Source organism: Trichechus manatus, unplaced genomic scaffold (assembly GCF_000243295.1).
Source record: "Trichechus manatus latirostris isolate Lorelei unplaced genomic scaffold, TriManLat1.0 scaffold00125, whole genome shotgun sequence".
Taxonomy (NCBI): domain Eukaryota; kingdom Metazoa; phylum Chordata; class Mammalia; order Sirenia; family Trichechidae; genus Trichechus; species Trichechus manatus.
In genome coordinates, this window is record NW_004444061.1 from 3,969,314 (window position 1) to 3,987,940 (window position 18,627).

Consider the following 18,627-nt stretch of genomic DNA (forward strand, 5'->3'; position numbering starts at 1 on the left):
CTGGTCTCTCCATCACCCCAGAACTAAAACAATTTCCGAGGCCAACTCTTCAGACAGGGATTGGACTGGACTGTGGGACATAAAGTGACACTCGTGAAGAATGTGCCTTTTAGACAAGCAGATATAAGAGACCAAAGGGGCGGCTTCTGTCCAGAGGTGAGAAGGGAAGGCAGAGAGAGTTAGGAGCTGGTTGAATGTTCACGGGGAATCGGGGTGGAGGGGAGGAGTGTGCTGTCGCAGAATGGGGTGAGCGGTTGGGGTCTCGTAACAATGTATGTTTAAAAAAAAAATTCTGTATAGGAGACTAACTTGAAATATAAACTTCATTTAATTACATCAATTAAAAAAAAAGAAAAAAGAAACAATAAACATTTGTTTAGTTGTATTTTGTGCTTGCTTGGTGCTGAATCCGATGTGACTTGTCCATGGGTTTCTTTCTATTACTGTTTCCTAGCCTCATTAGTTCTGTTCAAACACTCTTGGCAATGCTTGATTTTTCATTATTTTGCAATAACAAAAACTGAACTGACCAAATAATGGCACAAATGATTTTCTTCTGAAAAAGCAGAAAATAAGAGTGTTGGAAACATTTGATCAAAACGTTTAAAAGGACATTCAGAAAAGAGCATTGCTTAAGAACATCTCCAAGCCGTAAATATTTTTTTTTAATTGATATAAAAAGAGAATATAACAGTAGATTTTTTTGGGGGGAGGCAAACACAATAATTAATGTAAATTAATCTACTTTATTTTAGTATGTCAAACTATATCCTTGAAAATGACCATTTTCTTTTTTCTTTTTTTGAAAATGAAGTTCATAGTCAATTTATTTTATTCAAAACTAAATTTTAAGTGATCTCAAACTTTATTAAAATCCCTTGGTCTATGTAATAAATCTACTCCACTCTCATTTTCTAACCACTTCTTTTCCGATAAAGAAACTTTGAAGATTTTTCTTATATCAAAATAGAGGAAAAACCAAAGAGAACATTGAGGATAACTAAGGGACTTCAACACTTTCATCTTTTCTGGCTAAAAAGAAAAAAAAAAAAAGTTTTACAAGGCTTTTTTATAAAGATACGAAGACACGGAACTCACAGGAGGCATTAAACATGTAGGCTGAACCAAAAATCATGCTCTTCCTACCTCTGCTTAGAGAAAAGTCAAATATTCTGCCTCAAGTTCCATGTCTCTCTTAGCTGAAATGACAACAGGTGGTTCAACCACAATTGGAATAGTGCTGAGTTCCAAGGAAATATTTGGAATTCATGTGCTATGTTTATTTAACTTTAAGAGATCCCATTAGCTATATGTTCATCATTGCTCTCCTTAAAAACTGCATACAAGACAATTTTTAACAAAGGTGTGTGTGTGTGTATATGTGTGTGTGTTATTTGTGGAAGAAAGATTTATTGGCAGCCAAGGGCTATAAACAATAACTGCAGGCAACTCGTACACTATGCATGCTACTTGTGCTGTTCTGTCTCAATCTCTTTCTTTGTCTCTCTCTCTCTCACACACCCCACATGCATTTAGTCCTTACCACAACCCTACTATAATTCCCATTTTACAGCTGAGGAAACTGAGGCACAAATTCAGTGAGCTACCCAACATCTCACAGCTGATCGGTGTTAAGGGCTTAATGAATTATCCTATTAAGAACTTTTTGTTCACTATGTTATATGTCTAGCTTTTTTCAAGAGTCCAATGAGTTTTGATCACTGTTGGGAATCAGGTTTGTTTCTAAAATTTTTAGGTCTGAGGTTTCTGAAACACTGGGTCAGTTTAAATCACCTAACCAGGTTATCTTTGGAAAAAACCATGACCGGGTATCATTTCGATTCCCTCAAGTTATTGCTTATAACAGTTACAGTTTCCCAAGACAAGCTTAAGTTGAATTGATTCAGACTGTAATGAATAATTACAGGTAAAAATAGCCTAGTGTTAGGAATATGTTAGGAATCATCCATTTCCTTTTTAGGGTTCTGTATTTTATTCAGAATATGTAAAAGTACTGGCTCGTTTTAGCCTATTTAGCAGCTGAGAGCACTCATGTTGATTATTATGGCACAATTTAGAACTCAATTCATGGTAAAATGGAAAAGTGTGCAGTTTCCTAAGATTCTTAAGTAAAAATTCCATGGGAATGTGACATAAGGAAATTGCTGCTCCCAGAATTTCTGCCTAGAATATTCAAATTATTCCCAACTCCCTATTCCTGCAGTACCCTAGTTAACTCATACGACATTACCTGTTAAGACCCAGACCAAGTATTGCCTTTTGTGTAAAGATCTTACTCCTCCAGGAAGAGTTATTCTTCCCTCTTGCTTCCATAATACTTTGCACAGACCTCTTCTACTTTAACACTTTATAAAGGATGTCTAAGAGAAATCAAACTATCATGACCCTGTCACTTTCTTCTGTATAGCTCCGATGCCTGGTGGAGTACCTGATGTTGCTGTTGTGTGCCTTGAGTTGATTATGACACATAGCGACCCTATATGGTAGAGTAGAACTGCCCCATAGGGTTGCTAGGCTGTAATCTTTACAGGAGCAGATCACCAGGTATTTTCTCCCATGGAGCGACTGGTGGGTTCAAACTACTGACCTTTCAATTAACAGCCTCATGCTTAACTGTTGCGCCACCAGGACTCCTCTGGTACCTAACAGCTGAATGCTACTGAATGGCAGTCTTCATCTGCCAGATTCTAGCTTTAGTCAAAGACACAGGTATTTTTTTCCATGTACAATATAGAAGTCTCACACAATCTTAAAACTTAATCGCTTAGGACACCAATGGATAAACAACAGCCATTCTCTTCAGATTTTATGACTTACCTTACTTGACTTGTGGTCCACATTAAAAGTGGCAATTGCATCCTCTGTTTTTTTTCTCCCAGATTTGGTTATTACATATTCAGCAAGTTTGTTTGCTAAATAGGTCTTTCCAGTACCACTTGGTCCTGAGAGTATGATTCTATGATGCTCCATCAACAAGTTAAAGTACCTTTGCGTAATTGGTTTAGGAATCAGTGTATCAAAAACAAAACTATCCAGACTGTTTTCTTCTACCCCTGAAGGAAAAAACAAAAGGAAGAGCATGACTTATGTCCTACATAAGCTAGAATTTAAAATACAGTATCAACTGACAACAGAGCTAAGTTAGTAGTCCTTGCAAAATACTTTCCTTGATGTTTCTAAATCATAAAGATGCGTTGCCATTTTAAGTCAGAAAACATCAGTAATAAGGCAGAGTGAACATACAAACTAAAGCAAGCTGTTTCTTTTTGCTCAGGCTTCCCTGTACTTTATGTTTTTTTACTTATGTTTCCAGAGACATATTCCATTATTATAAATTCTATTATCAACACTTGTATCCCTTTGAAGATGGTAGTTTTGTTAAGAATAAATGTGAAGATTATAAATTGTATATATACATAAACATGTGTATGTATGTGTGTATATATATGTGTATGTATACGTGTATTTCTTACTCTTTTCCCCTTCTATTTATTTCTATATCTCATTCAACCTCCCAGCTGTACAATCACTTAAGCTTTCGAAGAATATGAATTGTGATGTTTGGGAAGGAATTAGGAAGGAGAGTAACAGTATCTCCTTTTACTAATCCAATTACCATACTCATAAAATCAAATATTAACAAATTCCTCTATTAACCCACAGTTTATATAGATGTGTTCTGACTCTTTAATATATATGATACATGAACACAAAATTATTGAGTAAAGTATACCTCAGTTATAACAACAAGAACAACAATAATTTATCACATCATCCAAAGCAAAGAAGACAGAATTTCTCATCCCTGGTTCTTACCTTCGATTCTCCATTCCCAAGGGGTATTCACTGGGGACATACAGTTTAAAATCAAAGAAGTAGCAACAAATATATTGCTTTGGAATACACAATAAAATTTTGAATCCTCCCTAAACGTAAAATGCTAGTGGAGAAAACCTAGAAGTTGCAAATTGTTTAAATGACATCCTTTTTTGTGAGTCTTGGGGAATCTTAAAAATTACCTTCCAAGTTTTTTATCTCAGGACTCGAAGAATCTCATTTACTGGAATTTTAGTGTTTTAAAAGGATTTTAGTGTTTTTTTTAAAAAGTCAGTATGACTCATTTCATACCAAAACTATTCAAGAGTGATTAACACAACTTTCATATATGAAAATTTGAAGGGAAACTGCAAAAAAAAGAGAAACGTTAGAAAAAAACACAATTTCTTTTCTTTTTTCTTTTTACCTTTCAGGTTCACAGTGATGATGTTGTTGTCTCCAACAAGATATCCACAAGGCAGCAGTTCAGGCACTTCTAGGCTATGGGATCTAATTAAATCTCCTATACAGTAGCTAGCAATGCAGTCAGAGCTCAGACCAAGGCTTGTGGATGTATCAATTCGGAACACATATTCCTAAAATGGTACGCACAAAAAGGAAAGTCAAAACAGCAGTTCAACTTATCTGCAACAAATAAAAAAACCCTGGAGATACAAGACTAGCTGTCAGGAATTTTAAAAAATGGATAATATAAGAACTGTTTTATCAAACAGCACAAGGAAAAAAAGCTTTCCTTAACATTTGAAACAGAGGAGAAGAAAAGCAGATGTGTCTAAGCTAGGAAAGCCAAAGGAAACTCTGCAATGAAATATATTTGAACATTAATATCAGGTCATACGGTACAACTTACCTTAAAGAGACGTCTAATTACACCATCTAAGACATCCCACTTGGTTTTTCCACTAACGCCAATGGACCCTATCAAATATGCCTGAGACTTCTGATCCTAAATAAGAACACACACACAAAAAAAAGATAAAATCCAACTGTGTATCTAGTTTTATTACTACATTTTCTACTAAAACTTATTAACGTAGTGATTAAGAGTAAAATACTAAGCCTGTGGGCTGTATAGTAAGCACACACATGACCGATTAAATAAAATACCTCAACAAACCAACCAACCAACCAAAAAAGTAACAGTAACAACACTAATAAGAAAAAAGAGATTAGACAAAGTAGTATATTAAAGAAAACTGATCCATGAAGTTGATCAGCAGACTGAAAGAGGAAAGGAACAAGAAAGAATAGTTTTCCATTTTAATGCAGTGGGTGCATTTCTGAAGAGAGGCAGGCTGGTAGAACGGAAATGGTGATAAGAGATGAAGCAGAACTAAATTACTTGAGTCCTAGAACTTCAGCCTACTATTTTACGATCTTATCTTTGATAAGTCTCAGATTCAGTTTTCTCATTTATTAATTTAGATTATTTCTAAAAAACAATCCAGCTTTAAAAAAACAATAAATTATCCACGGTTGTATAACACTTACATATTTATAAAACAGTTCCCATTTTCAATTTATCAGAACATTCATTGCTAAAAGAACTTATCAGGAAATCTATAGGACTCATTTTGTCAAGCACAGCATTCATTTACAATAAAAATAATGGCCCCAAGTTTATCTTTTTCTGTAAGATGATATTTTCAGAAGTTTCTACGTATATTTGAAAAGTAAATAATTCAGGTTTTATAGTCTAACTGGAGCCTCTTTTATGACAACTGGAAATGGTTACATGGAATAGGGGTCATGAGTCGATTCCAATTCATAGTGATCCTATAGGACAGAGAAAAACTGTCCCATACAGTTTCCAAGGAGCAGCTGGTAGATTCGAACTGCCGACATTTTGGTTAGTGGCCGATCTCAACCACTGCATCACGAGGGCTCCAAGATAACATTAGATAAAATTAAATAGTTGATATAATACATTCCTGATTCCAGTCACCACCTACATGGGCTTTAAGGGATGGTAGAATAATCACTGGCTCAAATGTTAGAAGATATAGATTCTACAACATACAACCCCTACCAGCTAATTATGTTAGGTAAGTCAATTAGCTAACTCAGAATCTCAATTTCTTCTCTATAATATTTAACCCTGTAAGTGTAAATTATTATTGCCATCATTATTTATACATTACTTGAGTTAGAAGCCAGTGTGTTTTTCAGAAAAAGTTGAGAAATTTACAGCCAAACCAGTGTGCATGTGTGTGTTTTAATTATTTTCTTAGAAGAATTATTAGAAAAAAAGTTCAAAGACATTGTCTTTTAAAATTATTTTGAAAGAGAAAGCTTGTTTTCCAGTGTGAGTATAACGCAGTTAAAATGGATACTTAAACAATACACTATAAGCAGTTGCTTTTAAATTAGAGATGGTTCAGGCTTCAGTGAGACTATTACAGACTCTCACATAAAGACCCACTTGGGAAGAGCAGGCATAAGTCTGCAGCTCGAGCAGAAAGTTTATGGCATTAGAATCCTTAGAACATTTGCTCAGTGTAAAAATTCACAAGTGCTATCTCAAATGGTTTTCAAATCTAAATACTTTAATTACTCTAAAATTCTAAAGAAGTTTCTTTTATTTGATAGGAAAAAACAAAGGATACTTACAAATTTGTATCCTTGGCCATTCAACTAAAAATTCAGCTTAAAAAAATATTTTTAGTTTCAAAGAAGGGATAGATTCAGAATGGTATTACCAATTTGAAAGCAATATTTAATTCTGGAAAAATTAAAATGTTTAAAAATGATACAGAAAAGTAGCTTCAATGGGTATTGTCAGTAGAAAACGTGTCTTCCTGGTGTCTAGAATATTCACAGTTTATACTTTTTCTTTTGTATAAAGACCAGATTGACAGCTCTAGCAACATGTTAATACACATCATAAACATTACATATAATCTACAAGTAATACTGAAAGACAATATTAGACAAGATGCTTATATAAAGCAATTTTTTTTAACGTTGTGGAAGCTAAGGAGATATGGGGTTGACAATCAATATTGTTTTCAGAGAATGAACACAAGGTACATATGAGACACATTTCTGTTTATATGATGATGTCTTTAGTGTCCTTAACTTTCATGCTTGTATAACATATTAAGCTAATGCCAATGCAAACATCTTTGTTAGTATACATCCCAAATATTCAAATATAAAATACATTTGACTGATAGTAATTCTCAGCCTTTAATAATAAAAAACTTAAGATTAAAGAAATACCTTTGCTTGACCATAGCCCTTGCTTATGGAGACTATAATTTTCACGCTGCGGCCATCTTTATGTCCAGTTGCATCACCAGCATCATCTAGTAAAATATCTATCAAAATTTAAAAAAGAAATACACACACACACACACAACAGAGTAACATAAGCTTTTTTTTTTTTTTTAACCATCACCGTTTTCTCCTTCAAAGTATTGTTTCTTTCAATGGGAATATTTAGCCTTTTTGTTTCCCATTCTAAACTAACTGATTTGAAATCTCAGACTTTCAAGAAGATCAGTTACTATACCTGTATTAAAGTTTCAATCTAAGAATTTATTTCTACTTCCAACCATCTTCACCCAACCGTTAGGCCATTGCCTTTCGATGAGGAAGTAACGGTTTTGTTTTGTTTTTTCCTATTACACACAGGTCTGAGTAATAACTGAGTAATATTCAGTCAGAGTTATAACTGTGACAAAACAAAAAGCAATCTGGTTTTTCTATTCAACCTAAAATATCCGAGCTCAATAGCCATGTAATTTATGCATGCAAAGGTACTGAGATTGACTGTCAGCTCAAATTATTTTTAAGCACTTGGCACATATCCAGTTACATTATTGCTTACCTTATACCTATAAATATTAGGTACTGTTGTTGAATTTCAACCATGGCATTGTACTTCCCTACAGAAGTACATTATCACTCTACTGTACCTGTATGCTTATAGATGCAAAATCAAAATAGTATTTCTATAATCAGCTAAGAATTACAGAAGCATGACAAAGCTAGCTAATCTTTAAAGTACCGATCTTTAAATAAGACTAAAAATTAATTTTCAAAATATATTATATCACATTAATGTCCAATTGGGGGAATTATTAAGGCAAAGTATACATATAAAGTATATATATTTTCCTTTGACAATGATGTTATTATAGAGTCATGCTTAATACTAAGATAATGTTCTGTGGACAAAGGAAACTCAGTTATGGAAAGTACATATATATGATAAAGGGAGGAATCAGTTGCTCTGACAAGACCTATGACTGTAACATCATAGAACCTGTTGCCGTTGCCATTGAGTCAATTCCAACTCATAGTGACACTATAAGACAGAGTAGAACTACCCCATAGGGTTTACCACCACAGTACAGAAACAGATTGCCACATCTTTCTTCTGAGAAGTGGCTGGTGGATTCAAACTGCCCATGTTTTGGTTAGCAGCCGAGCACTTTCACCACTGTGCCACCAAGGCTTATCATCATGGAAAGAACAATTTAATAGAATTGCTTCTGAAAATAGAATGGTATCTATTATCTTAACAATTAAAAATATAGAATTTTGAAAAAGAGTAAAATACTGCTTTACAAATAAACATTCAAAAAACAACTTTTAGAGCTTGAGGAGCATGGAAATTTTGGCTAGAAAATTTTATTTTCTATTTTGCTGGAATTTAATCATGTGATCAGGTTAGCATTCTTACAGTATCCCTCCTTTTTGCTTATCCCACTCAAAAGTTAGTCTTCTTTAAATACCACTTTAACTCTATGACTCTTTCCCTCAAAAGTTTTGAGTGGCTCACCATTGCTGTTCACATCTACACATTCTGTAGTTTACAGCCAAATAACATCTTGATTGCTTTTCTCAATTTCCATGAATGTTCATAAATATTTAACTAATATTTATTAAAAATGATAATAATAAAAATAACTGATATTAGGAACTGTTCCGGGTATTGACAGTGAATACCAAAGTGAGAAGGAAAATGAGTTCCCTGCTCTTTTGGAGTATACATTCTAAAAAGGTAATTTCAGAATGTGTTAAGTGCTATTCAAGAAATAAACAGGACAGGGAAACACAGAGTAAGTGAAGAGAGCCTGGTCTAGATAGGTAAATGGCTCTAAAAGGCTTCCTTGAAGAGGTGACTTTTGGAGTAAGATCGGAAGGCTGAGAAAGAACTAGGCATGTGAAGAGCCAAGGAAAGAGAGGTTCAGTCAACAAGACAAGTTCAAAAGCCTTGATGTAGGAGCTGTTTATGCTGAAGGAACAGATACGAATCAGGGTATTGGGAGTGTGGAGACCAAAGGGGAGAGCATTATGAAATGATGTTGAAGCGGATAAGGGTCAGAGCATATACAGCCTAGTAGTCCATGTTAAGGTGTTTAATCTGATTCCTGAACCACATATCTATTTAAGTTCGCCCTGGAACATTCTATTTACTTCATGTCCCTCTTACTCTTGACCTCACATATCTGTCAGTTTGTCGTACTGTGGGAGCTTGCGTGTTGCTGGGATGCTGAAAGCTATGCCACCGGTATTCAAATACCAGGAGGGTCACCCATGGTGGACAGGTTTCAGCTGAGCTTCCAGACTAAGACAGAGTAGGAAGAAGGACTTGGCAGTCTACTTCTGAAAAAAATTAACCAGTGAAAACCTTATGAATAGCAGTGGAACATTGTCTGATATAGTGCTAGAAGATGAGTCCATCGGGTTGGAAGGCACTCAAAATATGACTGGGGAAGAGCTGCGTCCTCAAAGTAGAGTCAACCTTAATGATGTGGATGGAGTCAAGCTTTTGGGACCTTTATGTGCTAATGTGGCATGACTCAAAATGAGAAGAAACAGCTGCAGACATCCATTAATAACTGGAACGCAGAATGTACGAAGTATGAATCTAGGAAAATTGGAAGTCATCAAAAATGAAATGGAACACATAAAGATCAATATCCTAGGCATTAGTGATCTGAAATGGACTGGTATTGGCCATTTTGAATCAGATAATCATATAGTTTACTATGCTGGGAATGATAAATTGAAGAGGAATGGCGTTGCATTTATCATCGAAAAGAACACTTCGAGATCCAACCTGAAGTACAACGCTGTCAGTGATATGAAAATACCCATATGCCTACAAGGAAGACCAGTTAATATGACTATTCAAATTTACGCACAAACCACTAAGGCCAAACATGAAGAAACTGAAGGTTTTTTACCAACTTCTGCAGTCTGAAATTGATCAAACATGCAATCAAGATGCATTGATAATTACTGGCGATTGGAATGCAAAAGTTGGAAACAAAGAAGAAGGATCTGTAGTTGGAAAACATGGCCTTAGTAGTAGAAATGATGCCAGAGACCAAATGATAGAATTTTGCAAGACCAATGACTTCTTCATTGCAAATACTCTTTTTCACCAACATAAATGGCAACTATACACGTGGACCTTGCCAGATGGAATACACAGGAATCAAATCGACTACATCTGTGGAAAGAGACAATGGAAAAGCTTAATATCATCAGTCAGAACAAGGCCAGGGGCCCACTGTGGAACAGACTACCAATTGCTCATATGCAAGTTCAAGCTGAAGTCGAAGAAAATTAGAACAAGTCCATGAGAGCCAAAGTACAACCTGCAGTATATCCCAACTGATTTTAGAGACCATCTCAAGAATACATTTGATGCATTGAACACTAATGACTAAAGATCAGGCGAGTTGTGGAATGATATCAAGGTCATTATACATGAAGAAAGCAAGAAATCATTAAAAAGACAGGAAAGAAAGAAAAGACCAAGATGGATGTCAAAAGAGACTTTGAAACTTGCTCTTGAACATGGAGTAGCTAAAGCGAAAGGAAGAAATGATGAAGTAAAAGAGCTGAACAGAAGATTTCAAAGGGCAGCTCGAGAAGACAAAGTAAAATATTACAAGGAAATGTGCAAAGACCTAGAGTTAGAAAACCAAAAGGGAAGAACATGCTCAGAATTTCTCAAGCTGAAAGAACCAAAGCAAAAAATTCAAGTCTCAAGCTGCAATATTGAAGGATTTTATGGGCAAAATACTGAATGACCCAGGAAGCATGAAAAGTAGATGGAAGGAATATACAGGGTCACTGTATCAAAAAGAATTGGTCAACTTTCAATCATTTCCGGAGGTAGCATATGATCAAGAACTGATAATACTAAAGGAAAAAGTCCAAGCTGCACTGAAGACACTGGTGAAAAACAAGGCTCCAGGAATTGACGGGACACCAATTGAGATGTTTCAACAAACGGATGTAGCGCTGGAAGTGCTCACTCATCTATACCAAGAATTTTGGAAGACAGCTACCTGGCCAACCGACTGGAAGAGATCCATTTTTATGTTTATTCCAAAGAAAGGTGATCCAACAGAACGAGGAAATTATTGAACATTTATCATTACTATCACTTGCAAGTAAAATTTTGCTGAAGATCATTCAAAAGTGGTTGCAGCAGTACATCAACAGGGAACTGCCAGAAATTAAAGCCAGATTCAGAAGAGGACTAGAACAAGGAATATCATTGCTGATGTCAGACAGATCTTGGCTGAAAGCAGAGAATACTAGAAAGATGTTTACCTGTGTTTTATTGACTTTGCAAAGGCATTCGACTATGTGGATCATCACGAATTATGGATAACATTGCGAAGAATGGGAATTCCAGAACACTTAATGTGCTCATGAGGAAACTGTACATAAATCAAGAGGCAGTCGGACAAACAGAACAAGGGGATACTGCGTGGTTTAAAGTCAGGAAAGGTGTGCGTCAGGGTTACCATACTTATTCAGTCTGTATGCTGAGCAAATAACCCGAGAAGTTGGACTATATGAAGAAGACCGGGTCATCAGGATTGGAGGAAGACTCACTAACAACCTTCTTTATGCAGATGACACAACCTTGCTTGCTGAAAGTGAAGAGGACTCGAAGCACTTACTGATGAAGATCAAAGACCACAGCCTTCAGTATGGATTACACCTCAACATAAAGAAAACAAAAATCCTCACAACTGGACCAATAAGCAACATCACGGTAAATGGAAAAAAGATCGAAGTTGTCAAGGATTTCATTTTACTTTGATCCACAATCAACACCCATGGAAGCAGCAGTCAAGAAATCAAAAGATGCGTTGCATCAGGCAAATCTGCTGCAAAAGACCTCTTTAAAGTGTTCCAAAGCAAAGATGTCACTTTGAGGAGCAGGGCTGCTTCTGACCCAAGCCATGGTATTTTCAATCACCTCGTATGCATGTGAAAGTTGCATAAAGAATAAGGAAGACCGAAGAAGAATTGATGTCTTTGAATTATAGTGTTGGCAAAAAATATTGACTATACCATGGACTGCCAAAAGAACAAACAAATCTATCTTGGAAGAAGTACAGCCAGAATGCTCCTTAGAGGCAAGGATGGCGAGACTTCATCTCATATACTTTGGACATGTTATCAGAAGGGACCAGTCCTGGAGAAGGACTTCATGCTTGGTAAAGCAGAAGTTAAGTGAAAACAAGGAAGACACTCAACAAAATGGATTGAGACAGTGGCTGCAACAATGGGCTCAAGCATAACGATTATGAAGATGGTGTAGAACCAGGCAGTATTTTGTTCGGTTGTACATAGGGTTGCTATGAGTCAGAATCCACTCAAAGGCACCTAACAACAACAACTTACTCTTGAAAACTATGCTTAAAATAGAAATTTTTCCTCACAGAAGTACAGTAAATATTTGCCAATAAATAAGTGAATGACTACCGTTGGCTTTTATGTATGTGGCTACTTAAGGCTAAATTGATGTAGTGGATAAAAGGTCAGTTACTGATTTATCCAGTCCTGGGTTGAGTACTAGCTCTTCCACTGACTGTTACATGATATTATATAAATTATTATAGTTATTTTCCTAAGTCTTGGTTTTTTCATCTCTAAAATGGGGGTCTAGAACACCTCCTTCCTAGGATTATTTGAAACAGTAAAAGAGATAATGCTTTTAAAGCACTTTCTTCAGTATTTAGTTTGTTTAGCTGTTCTGCTCATTACTCCTTTTCTCTGTGTGTTTATATTAACTTCTGCTATCGACAGTGGGAAGATCACATCATGAATCACTCTGGGCCTCCACCTATTGACATTATATTGATAGGAGTGATGGTCACTCAAAGAAGCAACTTCAGGCAAAAACAAAAGGTATGAGGTGAGGGTCATTTTTTTTTAATGGAAAGTAAGTTATGGTCTTTTGACAACATTTTAGAGGAAAAATAAAAAATCTGCCATTCGCTTTTCAAACTTCTGTCTTTATTGGATGTATGGAATATCTGTTATATTTTAAGAATGGGACAATTGTCAGTTATGCTCTCTCCCTTGTACTTCTTTCCTTTATTAATCACGAACCCTAGAAAGCTTCCCTGTTAAAAATCTCCAGCTTAAAACATATCTGACTTACAAAATTTTAACCCACTAAATAAGAGTGAATGAAAACAGTATCCTAGTCATCTGATTTATTTTTGTTTTCTTAGTTCAGACATCAGTACTAATATTGGGATGTAATCAAGGAAAGGATATAGGAATAAAAATTAATGATGAAATGAGAAATTTAAAAAATATTTTTGAAAAAAATTATCTGAAAAATTGTCTTCTTCCCTTAAAAATTGGCACAAATTCTCCATTACAGCTATTGAATGCGGTTAAGTCTGATGAACACAAAAATTGTAAAATTAATTCCCTTGATACTATATAATTTCTAGTCTTTCCTAATCATTTATTTGTTTTGTTTCTATATGTTTGTTGTTTCTACATTACTTTAGTATCTATCTTGCCTCCCCCAAGCCTAATATTCACATAGAGAATAAAACAAAATCATGTAGCACAGGCAGTGAAATCTTGCATTTTCAAGTGGTGTTTTAAACCATCCTGTAAAGTACGGTCCCAGGTCTTTCTTAGCAGTCAAGATGGGAACACAGATGTGCACTGGTAGCCAGTAGGTATGGAAACTACTTCACTTCTCTGCCAGGTTCATCCCCAAGGAGCAGCACTCAGGATATTTCTCAGAACCCTCAGATTCTATACATCTCAATTTTTTTTTTTTTAAAGTATCTTTTCAGAAGTTTGGATAATAATACTTGACATAAAATTTACACAATAAAGCTATTACCATTTATCTCCACAGTCTTTTTTTTACCTCATAATCTGTAAGTTCATTTAATTCTGAAATATCTGTTCTTTCTTAGCCAATGACATTAGTTTTACTGGCTGCTTATTCCCAAAATTTATTTCCTTCCTCAAATCACTCCCTGAAGCCCTACCTGCATCTTCAAGTTTTCCTGAATTACGTATGATTAATTCTCATTTGCCTTTAAGGCATAAGATGAAGGCAAGCATATATTTGGGTCTTTCGTTTTGCATTTTGAAGGGAAGATGTAATAATAGAATTTAAAGAAAATGTTCATAATTTTTGCTTGTGTTTTTGTAAAACTAGATCAATAATTAGAGCATAAAAATTTGGACTTTTCAGAAACAAACGTGATTCAGTGAAAATGTAATCAATATCAGCATGCTGTGTAATTTAGTTGTCTTCTCGTTCTTCTTCCCCTTCTTCTAGATTTAGTGTAATTCAAGGCAAGCAGTGATGAATCTCAATTCTGTAATAGAATCTAGTTACCCTGGAACGTATATATTTTTTGGTTTCCAAGCGTCATCTGGTGGTTATGCCTTGTAATTACCTCAGATCATCATTTAAAGCTTTCCTAAATAAATCCTATACACAAGATGATTCAGTACCAAATTTAATTAGCTATTAAGATGAAATTATGTCACGTGATTCTATTTGCAATGGGATCAAAACCATACCCATGTTCCATCATTAGTACCTGTGAATACAATAACAGAAACTGCTATGCTGGTTTTGTTTGTTTGTTGAAAATTTAATAGAGTTGGGTCATGTAGGTGTCTCTGGGGAACACCATGCAGGATCATACAGGCTAATTTAGAAACGGGTCCTGATATACTTGTAAATGAAATTTATGCATTTAAAATGTTATATATCTCATGGGGTTATTATTATTATATTCATGAGTACTAATGATTATCACTGAGACTATCATTTCTTCATTCTAAATTAAGGAGGAAGTATATTCCCAAGCACAGGTGATTTTAAGAACACGATTAGGGAAATTCTATCTCTAAGACTTCACCCTTTCACAGAAAATGTCCTTTTAAAACTACAACTATGTGGGATACATTTATAAGAGAAAAATAGGACTATTTCTGAGAAATAGTGTGTTAACATTTTAAGAGGATGTGGGAGAGAACGGTGGTACATAAGCTCCTCAAAATTCCAGGCTGTTCCCACTGTTAAGTCACAGGCATGCTTTGGTTCAGGCAGGAATGTGCACAAAATCACCTGAGGTAACCGACTCCGTGATGTTCAAATTGTTTAGAGAGAGTCCTAATGACTTCCGTGAAGATGAAGAGGAGGTGCTGCTTGAGGATTCTGACGGTGGCCGAGCAGGCTTAGCTGTATTACCAGTTTCTGCCTTCAATCGGTCATTTTCAGCCTTCAGAATTTCAATTTCATTCTGTTGTGAAGATGGAAAATATGGGAAAAAAAAATTAGTTAATTAAATAAAGCATGTGTTAATATGTTAAATGAACAAATGTATATTAATAAAACAAGATTTTCTTTGAAAGGAGAAAAAACTAACTTTTTCTGTTTCTCACATATATGTATATGTATTCACAAATATAGAAACACTATCCATTATATTTTTTTATTATTATTTCTTGAATATCTCCTACACTTGCGGAGTCTTCCAGGACTCAGTCTGATTTGCATTAAGAATAACATAATTGAATAATTCATAACATTTCTCATTTTAAAAGGAATGTTAAAATTCCGTAGACAAATAACATAATGTCATTTGTAATACTCTGAGTTCACGTAGAGTTGAAAAACACAGTAAGTCAAAAACAATATAATAAGTTGATTTAAAATTACTTCAGAACCCTAGCTAACATCTAGAAAAGTTTTTGTTCCTTCAAAATGGGGCACTAAGCTCATAAAAAGAACAAAAGCCTTTTGATGAATATATACAGTGGCAGAAGAATCTGCTCAATAATGAGCTTTTCTTATTTCAGTCTTCTGTGGTACCAAGTGATTACTGGTTTACAATAATAAAATGAAAATTTAGGCTGAGTACAGACTGGCTCTGAATTTAGCCCTCAGATGCTTCTGTGAAATACAAAAGCTTTACTTCTACAGATGGCATCCTACATCACTCTTACTTCCAGATTCAGAAACCTGTGTTAACTTTTTGTAGTTTCCTCATTACTGTTGTTTTTGAAAAGAAAATAGGTAAAGGTATTTGAAAGTCAAATTTCAGAAGAACAGAAAGAAGCCAACATAAAGGGAAAAACCTGTTGTTGTGGAGTCGATTCCCCCTCAGAGCGACCCTATAGGACAGAGTAGAATTGCCTCATAGGGTTTTCAAGGAGCAGCTGGTGGATTCAAACTGCTGACCTTTTGGTTAGCAGCCAAACTCTTAACCACTATGCCCCCAGGGCTTCAACATAAAGGTAAATCATTCAAAAGTGAAAGAGCAAGAATTATATTAGTTTCTTTAAAAATTTAGCTCTCAATCTGAATCCAATCATAAGTACAAGTGTCTCAAATGGTCCTAGAGTGCAACTGCCCAGTTTACACTCTTTCTTGCAGCCCTGGATTGACAAAACTCTGCATCCGTATTGAGTAAGAAACAAGTTGTAAAGATTTAATAAACAGAGCACGTTTCCACAGTGGCTTTAGAAGCAGGAACTTTTTAATAACAGCCATGAGCAGGAAATAAGCAGCCTCTTTATCTCCCCTGCGTTTTCCTTGTAGGTGTTTCAGCACTGACCTGCATGCGGTTCATGGCTTCCCGGATCTGGTCAAGGTGATGGGCAGAGCTGAGAGCCTCCAGACGAATGTCTGTTAACTTTAATTCCTTTTCTCTGAGCTCACTCTTCAGCTGCAGAATTATCTCTGCCTCAGCTTCTGTGCATTCACAGATCCTGAAGAAGGAAAAGAACATAAAACCAGTGGTCGAGGAAAGTTAGAGGATTACGAAAGTAATGTCTCTTCTGAAGGCTGGTCTGCATTGTTATCCAGCAGGTACAGAAATTATTTGCTGCTGGCAAAATGTAGGGACATGGAGAAAGAGTTTTACAAACAATAACATATTCATAGGTTCGAAACTGAAAATAGTAGCTGTCTTTTTCTTTTGATCTTTCCTTCCTATTTTTTGAAGTTTGAAAATACTATTACTGGATATAAAATGACCCTCAAAATTCCCTTATTTATGATATATAGATACATAGGGCTGAAGAATCATAGACTTAGTACATTTCCTTCCATCCTTTTTCAATGACCTTAAATACTCATTTGCAACATACAAAATGGTATCTTTTTTTTAAAAAAGCAAAAAAAAAAAAACCCTTATTTTCTTCTTTTGTAAAATTGTGCAAGGAATGACCTTATTTGGCTGCCACAACACCTTCTTCCAGCTACCATGGAAATCCAAAATAAATATTGTGGGAAATAAATTAGAGAGATGAGTTGTGGATATTTAAATAATGGATGAGTGTTATATAAGCTTCCCGGTAGGCTCAGCTGATTTAGATCACAGCTAATGAAGTTAAATCACAAGTTTCAAGCCACACAAGCAGGTTAGCTGGGGCTGTTTGAAGGTCACATACATTATATCCTTATTGTTTGTTTTGTAGGAAACATGTCAAAATAATTTGTTACATTAACTAACGTTTTTTCCAGTTAAAATGTGAACTAGGTTGCTGGTCACGAAATGATAGTGCTATATTCTTCCTTCCTATATAGTGCTAAAATTATGTGCCAAAGCCCAGTGGTCTGGTTCTATATGGCAGATCTCTCCTAATCACCGTCACGCATATACAAGAAAGTCTGAATTAAACAGTATGTAAAACAAAGAATCATCTTATCAGAGCACGTGTTTTTACATTCTAAATGTTGTAATCTTTCTGTATTCCCAAACTGTGGGCTACCACGAAAATGCTATGTTATATTATCTAATAAAAGAAAAAAGGATTGCAGTTTGATCTTAGGAAACTGAATTTTACTTGAAACAGAAAGAAAAAGTTTTTATTGTTGAAATGCATGCGAATGATTTTAGAAAAAGCAAAAGCCAACACTGCTGAGGTTAGATCTATGCAGTTTTCATGCATCACACTCCATTTTACCGAGATCTATGCTTGTAAGTCACGGGGCCATTTTGCCGTTTCTTTGGTGGCCAGACAAGGGGTGACCTGCATATACGCACAGTTAGACAAATGCAAGTGAAAATAATGATTTAGAGAGCTGGAGAATGAGGTAGAGAAATACTCGAATTCCAACATATGAAAAATGAAAGAGAAACAAATGCTGTCCAGCATTCTAAGGAAGGTCTGGAAATGACTGGTACCAATATGGTGCTGCAGTTGTGAAAGTACACCCTGATTACACTTAAAACATAAATATGGGCTTGGCCTGAAGATGTTTATTAAAAATACTCCAGCATTCTGCAGACGGTGTGACTTACGCTGAGGCAGACTGTGAGGGCTTCATGGACGCTGACCCACAGTCACTAGCATTGTGGGGCAACTTGGGGGATGCTGGAAGGGACGAATCTGTAAGCTCCTCAATGTCCGAATGTGAGGAAGGAGGCTTGGTGGACTTTTTCTTCCCAAAGGCTTGTTTGAATGAGCTTCTCAGCTGAAAGAAGGAGAGAAATTACC

At 35.5% G+C, this 18,627-nt stretch overlaps 1 protein-coding gene across 2 annotated transcripts in view; it reads right to left on the minus strand.

Annotated features, from left to right (window-relative positions):
* Positions 1–18,627, minus strand: part of NAV3 (neuron navigator 3) — a 474,286-nt gene that overhangs the window by 24,675 nt on the left and 430,984 nt on the right. Inside the window, exons 27-34 of one of the 2 annotated variants that reach the window (XM_004384617.2) lie at positions 18,432–18,604; positions 18,094–18,159; positions 16,740–16,893; positions 15,248–15,422; positions 7,081–7,178; positions 4,709–4,804; positions 4,265–4,433; positions 2,839–3,074 (exon numbers count right to left, since the gene is read on the minus strand). In XM_004384617.2, coding sequence (XP_004384674.1) covers positions 2,839–3,074; positions 4,265–4,433; positions 4,709–4,804; positions 7,081–7,178; positions 15,248–15,422; positions 16,740–16,893; positions 18,094–18,159; positions 18,432–18,604 — 1,167 coding nt within the window. The remainder of the gene's footprint in view (positions 1–2,838; positions 3,075–4,264; positions 4,434–4,708; positions 4,805–7,080; positions 7,179–15,247; positions 15,423–16,739; positions 16,894–18,093; positions 18,160–18,431; positions 18,605–18,627) is intronic. The other variant, XM_004384618.2, reaches the window with a different exon arrangement.